The 9,714-nt window shown below is 38.2% G+C and overlaps 1 protein-coding gene across 3 annotated transcripts in view; it reads left to right on the top strand.

Moving 5' to 3' along the window:
• OPTN (optineurin) overlaps positions 1-9,714 on the top strand; it is a 38,921-nt gene that overhangs the window by 20,613 nt on the left and 8,594 nt on the right. For all 3 annotated transcript variants that reach the window (XM_017529850.2, XM_017529849.2, XM_017529848.2), the window contains exons 7-11: positions 2,658-2,760; positions 4,239-4,354; positions 5,636-5,785; positions 6,161-6,254; positions 6,834-6,992. In XM_017529850.2, the coding sequence (XP_017385339.1) occupies positions 2,658-2,760; positions 4,239-4,354; positions 5,636-5,785; positions 6,161-6,254; positions 6,834-6,992 (622 nt within the window). The remainder of the gene's footprint in view (positions 1-2,657; positions 2,761-4,238; positions 4,355-5,635; positions 5,786-6,160; positions 6,255-6,833; positions 6,993-9,714) is intronic.

The raw sequence follows: 9,714 nt of genomic DNA, 5'->3' as shown, positions 1-9,714 counted from the left end.
CTCACAGGATTATGCACCCATTGTTGCTAAAATATAATTTCAGAACATTTTCCCCCAAATAGCACTCACTACCTGCTCCTCTAAGCAGTGTGCTTTCTGTCTCTATAGACTTGGCCATTCAGGACACTTCATATAAATGGAATTATACAGTCTGTGGTCTGTTCTGACTGGCTTCTTTCACTTAGCCTAATGCTTTTGAGGTTCATCTACAATGTAGCACATATCAATACTTCCTTTTCCTTACTGAATAATCTTCCATTGTCTATATAGACCATATTTGTTTATTCATTTGTCAGTTGATAAACATTAGGGTTGTTGCCACTTTTTATCTATTATGAACAATGCTGCTGTGAACACTGTGTACAAGCTTTTACTTGGACGTACGTTTTTAATTCGCTGGGGTATATTGCTATGGGTGGAATTGCTGGGTCATATGGTGACTCTGCTCCATATTCTAAGGAACCACCAAATTGCTTTGCAGAGCAGCTGTGCAATTTTGCATTCCCACCAGCAGTGTATGAGCATCCCACTTTCTCCACGTCCATAGCAATGCTTGCTTCTTACTGTCTGTCACTTTGACTTGAGCCATCCTAGTGGATGTGAATTGGTATTTCATAGTTCTGACTTATATTTCCCTAGTGACAGTGATGTTGAGCATCTTTTCATGTCGGCCATTTGTTTGCTTTGGAAAAAAGTCTATTCAGATCCTTGGCCGATTTTTAAAAATTGGGTTGTCTTTTTACATTGACTTATAAGAATCCATTTTACATTCTGGATACAAGTCCCCTATTAAGCATCTGATCTGCAACTATTTTCTCCCGTTCTATGGATTGTCTTTTCACTTGATGGTATCATCTGCAGCACATTTGTTCTATTTTGATGTAATACAGTTTGTCTCCTTTTTCTTTTGTCACCTGTGCTTTTGATGTCCCTTCTGAGAAACCATTGCCTAACTCAAGGTCACAAAGATTTACTCCTTTGTTTTCTCTTAAGAATTTTGTACTTTTATGTCTGACATTTAAGTCTGTGGTCCATTCTGAGTTTCAATGTATGCTGTGATATAGAAGTCCAACTTCATTAGACTCTCAATTCTGTTTCATTGATCTATGTCTGTCCGTATGCCAGTACTACAGTGTCTTGAGTACTATAGCTTGGTAGTAAGTTTTGAAATCAGGAAGTGCATTAGTTCGTTTTCATACTGCTGTAAAGAACTGCCTGAGACTGGGTAATTTGTAAAGAAAAGAAGTTTAATTGACTCACAGTTCAGCATGGCTGGGGAGGCCTCGGGAAACTTACAATCATGACGGAGGGCAATAGGAGAAGCAAGGCACCGTCTTCACAAGGCAGCAGGAAGGAGAGGTGCTGATCAGATCTCATGAGAACTCACTCACTGTCACGAGAACAGCATGGGCGAAACTGCCCCTATGCTTCAGTTACCTCCACCTGGTCTCTCCCTTGACACGTGGGGATTATGGGGATTACAATTCAAGATGAGATTTGGGTGGGGGCACAAAGCCCAACCATATCAAGAAGAGTGTGCCTTCCAACTTTGTTCTTATTTTTAAAGACTGCTGGCTATTCTGGGTTCTTTGCTGTTACATATGAATTTTAGGATCAGCTTGTTAATTTCTGAAAAAAACCTGCTTGGATCTTACTAGGGATAGCATTGTATCACCAAATCATTTGGAGAATTGCCATCTTCAGGATTATGTCATCTGCAGAGATAGTCTTGCTTCTTCTTTTGCAGTCTGAATGCCTTTTATTTTTTTTTCTTGCCTGATTATCCTGTCCAAAAAAAGGAGTTAAATAGAAATGGAGAGAGCAGGAATCCTTGTCTTGTTCCTGATCTTAGGGGGAAAGCTAAGGCCCCACCTTTGTCATCATCATTTGCAGAGGTTCCTAGTGTCACTCATTCCTGAGCATCCTGGAGTTCCCACAGTGTGAATCTGGTTGCTTCTTGGCTCTCCCTACAGTTGGCTTAAAGGTCAGCCTTCTTGGGCTGGTAAGGCCCCACTCAGACTTATGCTTCCATATTTTCCTGCTGTTATTTCCTCTCCCTTTTTCTTTTTTCCTGTAGGCACATAGCTTTTTGAAAGTCATTCTAGTAGAGTTTGGGCTGGGAAAAAAATTCTATGCATATATTCAACCCACTGTCTTTAACCATAGTCTCTATTGTTTTGTTTATATTGGGATGGCTTTCCTGTGGTTATGATTTGGTGTAAGAATGGTGTTATAGTTTTTTGTTGTTGTTTATTCAGTGACTTTTAAACTTAGATATGTCCTAAAAGGAAAAGTCTTCCTTCTCTACTGAATTCTTAAAAATGAGATACCATGTTCATGGAACACACATGCATCCACATGTGTACACACACAAAAACAATTTCAAAAACATTTCTGCATAGCACAATTACATGAAAATAGATGGTGTTCAAGTTATACTTGCCTTTTACCTCTGTGTGTATTCATCTGTGAAATCAATTCTAGCCAATTTTAGGATGAAAAATAAAACTAATGCTAATATAGTGAATGTGTAGAGATTTTGAAAACCCCTGATCCTTTATCCAAATTGTAAACAGTGTTCTTTTTAGTGCTTCTGTAATTGCTATTTTTCTTAAGGCCAAAGAGAAAGTAACTTTTCTACATTCTGTGATTTTCAGAGTTTCAGATTTTGAAAAGAAAGCGAGCAATCGTTCTGAGGTTGAAACCCAGACAGATGGGAGCACAGAGAAAGAGAATGAGGAAGAGAAAGGCGCAGAGACTGTGAGTACTGAGATCCTACAGCCACTGTCACACCCCCATACACGAGAGTAGTCCAGCCACCAAATTCCAATCTCATGATGTGTTATTGGCTTTAGAAATAGAGAAATTGTGTTGATGTTGAACATTATCTATTCCTTTTATATTTCCTTGTCCTGGTCTGAATTTCATGCTGTGTCAATTGTAGCAAGATGTACTTCTATCAGTATTCTGCAAAACCATTTCCTATATTTCTTCTTGACTAATTTCTTCTCCTAAATCCTTAAATGAACAAGCCTACTGTATGAAAAAGGAATTTTCTCCACTTCATAATAAGATCATTTGAGGATATGACTCAGAAACTTGAGGTAGAATGGAAATATTTTGGTTCTATCCCATTACTGGTTTGAATAAAGTAGTTTGAAAGAAAAAGGTTCAGTATTGTCTTGTTCAGTATTGTCTGGTAATTTAGAGAGGCGCCTTTGAGTCTGCAGAGTCTTAAGCTTAGGGAAGATACTGAAGCTGTGAAGGTGTAATAGCTATAGGAGCCCATGTGAAAGGTGTTTACATAAAATATTCACTTTAGGTAATTAATTTATTCAACAAGTGTATATATTGAATGCCTACTGTATGCAAGGAGACTGAAACTCTACTATTGAGAGAATAAAGAACATTTAGAAAACAGATGAAGAGACCACCAGTGAAAAATAGTACCCTGTTGACTAAAACTCATTCAACAGCCAATAGTAGGGAAGTATGGTATTTCAAGACATCACAAACTCATTTACAAAAATTATAGAGGGCTGGCTCACACCTGTAATCCCAGCGCTTTGGGAGGCCGAGGCAGGCGGATCACAAGGTTAAGAGATCAAGACCATCCTGGACAACATGGTGAAACCCTGTCTCTACTAAAAATACAAAAACTAGCTTGGCATGGTGACACACACCTGTAGTCCCAGCTACTCAGGAGGCTGAGGCAGGAGAATCACTTGAACCCGGGAGGCAGAGGTTGCAGTGAGCCAAGATCACACCACTGTACTCCAGCCTGGTGACAGAGTGACACTCTGTCTCAAAAAAAAAAAAAGAAAAAAATTATACAGCTGCCAGGAAAAAGGCTATACAACAGAAGTAGTTGAGTAAACTAGAAACATACACTGGGAAGGGAGTATGGGGGCAAGTTGTTAGCTGGGTAGATAGGACTGTGCTTTGACACATTGGTGGTCTGTGATCTCTGAACCTGGAGTAGGGTTAATTTTAATAGTGATAAAGTCATTATCACGAGTACATCCAAACTGATTAGTTCATGCTTTATTAGCAAACCCAAGTACCAAGTATCCAAAACACTCTTTTCATACAAGATATTTGGAGTATTGTCAAAGTTGAATCAATTAACCATCCAGTCTTAACTGGCGACTAATGGTTCAGACTGTTTTCTCCCAAAGAGGGTTGTTTCATCTCTGATGATAATCGTATACATATGTTTGGGATTTCCTGTATGATAGGTTGGAAGTGAAGTAGAGGCACTGAACCTTCAGGTGACATCCCTGTTTAAGGAGCTTCAAGAAGCTCATACAAAACTCAGTGAAGCTGAGCTAATGAAGAAGAGACTTCAAGAAAAGTAAGAATGCAAGAGCAATTTCATCCCTCTTTGAATACATTTTTACAAAGTTTACTACTATAGAAAATCATAGGTCTTTTTTTTTACTATATTATGGCTAAAAGAAAAATAGAGACCTAATTAAAATATGAATTCAGGAAATACTAATGTTCCAGTTAATGTTCCACTTAAATAATTGTAATATGGGGGAGTGGGGACTGGAGAACTTTAATTCTGCCATTTAGGGGCGTTTATTTAATGTACGATCCTAAGTGAGAGCTCTACATAGCTGTGAGCTAGGTTTCCTGCTACTGACTTAAGCTGATGACATTGATGTGAATGAGCATAAAGAAAGACGAAAAGAACATAAAGATCTTGAGTGACCCTTACTTGGAAAAACGTCTATTTCAATTTGTTATTTCAACCAATTATTTCAGGCTAACATGTACATTGAGAATTTGGCATTTGCTTGTTTCTCTTGATGTAAGAAGTTACCCAAAACTTAGCAAACCTAAGTCGATGTTGTTCTGTTGGATTCATTGGCTAACATGCTTCTAGCACAATATGGAGGTGTGTGTGTTTTCTTGAGGTTGTAATTCCCAACACTCTGTAGTGTTAGGGTAACGTGATACAATATGGCAGCTACAACTTAGGACTTTGGACTAACACACCTAGATTTGGCATATGGGTCTGCGAGTTGTTTGTGCTGGGCAAGGTATTTATTTCACTTCTCTGAGCCTGTCTTGTCATTTGTAAATTGTGCATTATAATTTCTTCTGTATACATTGTGTTAAATGATATGTCTTATGCGCTTGGCATTAATGCTTTGTGCATAGTTGTCATTTATCTGTATTATATTGAAATTCTCTTTCTGATCTTTAAGAAGGCTTAGGGGAGCTTCCTTTTTCCCTTATTGAATCTTTGTCAGAAACTAATGTCTTTGCAATTGACAGAACTTGTAACTTTTTTAAATATAAAAGATATCCATGCATTACTACATGAGAAGCACCTTTAGCTAATTACTACTGTGGTCTGCATTTAAATAATAAAAATGTATCTGTACAACCAGTTAAAATAATTATTTAAAGAGGACAGTACTGGACGTGACTAGATCTGTACTTTTTTATGTTTAGGTATAAGGTTTCAGAAATATGGCCATGTCTAGTAAAGAAGCAAAGAGAAGTATGTAAAACTCTACAGCCCTAAAACTCTTTGTATTGTACCTAACCCTGGGATTTGTTTAAAAGCCACTGAGATGTAAAGAAGTATTGTTTATCCTCATGAAACCTTGACCTTTCTTAGGTGTCAAGCCCTGGAAAGGAAAAACTCTGCAACCCCATCAGAATTGAATGAAAAGCAAGAGCTTGTTTATCATAACAAAAAGTTAGAGCTGCAAGTGGAAAGCCTGCTATCAGAAATCAAAATGGAGCAGGCTAAAACAGAGGAAGAAAAGTGAGTGTGTGTGTTGGAAGGGGAGGGGTGGCCACTGGGCAGAGGAGAGTCGCCTTTTTATACAGTTTGTAATTCAGATTTGAAAATAAATTTTTAAAAAATTCCTTTTCACTTATCTGAAGGAGTCCTAGGAGACTTCTCAGAGGGGATAAAGTTTAAAAGTTTTGTCATAATAAAATTATGTTGATTGTTTGCATTCCATCTTGATTTTTCAGAAAAGTTTTTTTTGAGAGTAAAAAATGCTAGTAGGTAGTGGGATGATAAAGGTAGGCGAGAAGATTTTTCCACTTGAGTGTTCCAAAGGTTCGGAGGCAAGACTGTAAGTTTCTATGATATTTTCCCCAAGGTTCCATGTTTTAATGTCTTTTTTCATAGGTCCAGATTAGCCATGCTACAATTGACACACAACAAGCTCCTTCAAGAACATAATAATGCATTGAAAGCAATTGAGGAACTAACAAGAAAAGAGGTATTCACAGAAAAAATTTACTTTCATCGCCTAGTAATGAACAGAAATTGTTGAACGTTTTGTATATAAAATAGTTGCATGAATCCTTCCCTAAGTCTGGTTTTAAAGATTGCTTTCCAGTGTATCACTATTTCATGTTTCTTCTTTTCCACTGACTTCAGGAAGTAAGACGTGGAAAAATAACAGTATCAACAAGTCACAGCCTTATCAAGATTGGATAATCTTGTTTTTGTATCCCTGATTTTAGGGTTACCTTTTTTTAGGAATTCGTTATCTGCAAGTCACAACTTAAATATAACTTTCTGAATAAGTTAGCATTGTTAATTAACAGACTGATTAGAGCTGATACATTTCTTTTTTACATAGAGACAGGTCTTACTATGTTGCCCAGGCTTGTCTTAAACTCCTGGGCTCAAATGATCCTTCCACTTCAGCCTCCCAGAGTGCTGAGATTCCAGGCATGAGCCACCACACCCTGCCAGAGCTGATAATTAAAAATAATAAACCTTTTTCTAATATTTTACTAAAATAGGCAAAATTATTTCAAAACCATTTCTAGAATAAATGTGTCTTTTTCAGTCAGAAAAAGTGGACAGGTCAGTGCTGAAGGAACTGAGTGAAAAACTGGAACTGGCAGAGAAGGCTCTGGCTTCCAAACAGCTTCAAATGGATGAGATGAAGCAAACAATTGCAAAGCAGGAGGAGGACCTGGAAACCATGAGCATCCTCAGGGCTCAGGTGAGGCACCTTCCACAACCACAGCTGAGCGAGGCCAACCCTGACTGTATTCTTCCGTGGGAAAGTGATGGTGTTTAGAATGTTCTATTTTATTTTTGTTTCACCTGTGAATGGTTTAAAACTTTAAAATGGAAACGTGGAAAGTGCTCAGTGGATCTTATCTGTTCTACATTTAATAGGTAGTTGGATGCTTTCCAGTTTGTGGCATTATGATTAACATTGCTGTGACATTCCTGTGCTTGTTTCTCTGTTCGCATGTGGACAGTGTATATTTATGTTGGGTACACACCTAGGAGTGGAGTTGCTGGATCACAGGCTCTGCATGTTACTCACTTTTAACAGGTAATGCTAAACAGTTTTCCAAGGTTGTTAGACCAATTTTCACTCCCATCAACAGGCGCTTTCCACAGCTCTACATTTTACCAATACTTCTATTTTCAGTTGTTTTCCTTTAACCACTCTGGAGGGTATGTCGTGGTATCTCATTTAATGTGCATTTCCCTGATGACTAATGGGAATGAGCACTTCTTCAAGTGTTTTGGGGCCTTTGAGGTATCCTCTTTTGTGAAGTGCCCGGTCAAGTCTGCCCATTTTTCTTTTGGTTCATTTTGCCTGGCTTTTTTTTTTTTTTTTGAGACAGAGTCTTGCTCTGTCACCAACACTGGCGTGCAGTGGTGTAGTCTTGGCTCACTGAACCCTGCCTCCTGGGTTCAGGCGATTGTGCTGCCTCAGCCTCCCATGTAGCAGGGACTATAGGCATGTGCCAACACGCCCAGCTAATTTTTGTATTTTTAGTAGAGACAGAGTTTTGCCATGTTGGCCAGGCTGTTTCAAGCTCCTGACCTCAGGTGATCCGCCTGCTGCGGCCTCCCAAAGTGCTGGGATTATGGGATTACAGGCATGAGCCACCTTGCCTGGCCTGGCTTTTTTTAAAAAACATAATGACTTCTTTATATACTGCTCATATGAGCCCTTGTCAGTTATCTTTGCCTTGTCACTCTCATAAAGGTGTCATTTGAGGAACAAAAGTTTTTAATTTTAAGGTAGTCCAATCTATCAGGCTTCTCATTTATTATTAGTGCTTTGTGTTTAAGATACCTTTAGTACTCCAAAGCCAGGAAGATATTGCTTATGTTGTATTCTAAAAACATTGTTGTTTTACAAAAAAAAAACTTTTACATTAAGATGTACAAACCACCTGAAATTGGCTCTTGTGTATATAAAGTGAGGTAAGGGTAAATATTTATTTTTTTCCTGTATGAATATCCAGCTAACCTGGCACCACTTAAGCCATCTTTTCTTAGGTGCTTTGCTGCCCTCTTCATCGTAACTTGTGTCCATGTATGCGTGGGTCTGTTTCTGGATTTTGTTCTATTTCACTGGTCTACTTGTGCATCTTTGCCCTGGTACCATGCTGTCTTCTTTGATAGAGCAAGTCGTCCTTCTTTGTTGAATATTTTTCAAGAGGACTTAGGTTTTCCTTTCCCTTTCCTTTTCATATGAAATCGAGAATGTGCTTGGTGTTTTCCACAAAAATAATCTGGAGTTTCGATTGAAATTATATTGAACATATATAGATCAATTTGGAGAGAATTAACATCTTTATGATACTGACTCCTCTAATCTACAAACATGGATATCTTAATTGTTCTCAGTAATGTTTTTCATCTTGTTGTGGAGGTTTTGCTCATCTTTTTTCAGATGTATTTCTAGATATTTTATATATTTTTGGTATTGTTATAAATGGAATACTTTTAAAAACGTTATTTCCTAAGGATTGCTGTTATATAAATATACAGTTGATTTTTATATATTGACTTTGTATGCAGCAAACTTTCTCAACTCACATTATAATTCTAATATTTTTAAATAATATTTTGGACTCTCTACATTAATAATCACTTTATTGGAATAATAATAGTTTATTTTGTTCCTTTCTAGTCTTATTGCACTTACTATGACCCCCCCCCCCACTACAACATTGTATAATAGTAGACTTAGCAGGCAGGCTTGCCTTGCTCCTAGTCTCAGAGGCAATGCTATCAACATTTTATCATGAAGTATGTGATGCTTGGGCTTTTAGTGGATATCACTTATCAGATTAAGAAAATCTCCTTCCTTTTTTTTTTTTTTTTTGCCTAAAATCATTATATCAACTGAATGTTGAACTTTCTTTGGGACATGTTTTCTCTTGTTTAATGCTATAATCTGTTAATTATATGCTTCTTTAATTTGTTAATCTGATAAATTACATTGATTTTATTTATTTATTTAGAGACAAGGTCTCACTCTGTCACCCAGGCTGGAGTGCAATGGTGCAACCACAGCTCTCTGCAGCCTCGACCTCCCTGAGCTCAGGTGATCCTCCCACCGCAGCCTCCCAAGTAGCTAGAACCACAGGTGTGTACCACCACACCTGGTTAATTTTTTTGTTTGTTTTGTAGAGATGGGGTTTCACCATGTTGCCCAGACTGGTCTTGAACTCCTGGAGTCAAGCACTTCTCCCACCTCAGCCTCCCAAAGTGCTGAAGTGAGCCACTGTGCCCTGCCAATTTTCTGTATTTTTATTTTTATTTTTTTGAGACAGGGTCTCACTCTGTCACCCAGGCTGGAGTGCAGTGGTGCAATCACAGCTCAGCACAGCCTTGACCTCCTAGGCTCAAGTCCCATCTGGGCCTCCTGAGGAGCTGGGACTGCAGGCACACACCATTGGCTAGTTTTT

The sequence above is a fragment of the Cebus imitator genome, unplaced genomic scaffold (assembly GCF_001604975.1).
Source record: "Cebus imitator isolate Cc_AM_T3 unplaced genomic scaffold, Cebus_imitator-1.0 Scaffold61, whole genome shotgun sequence".
NCBI classification, from domain to species: domain Eukaryota; kingdom Metazoa; phylum Chordata; class Mammalia; order Primates; family Cebidae; genus Cebus; species Cebus imitator.
The sequence above is the reverse complement of the archived record's forward strand: the minus strand, read 5'-3'. Positions and strand labels throughout refer to the sequence as shown.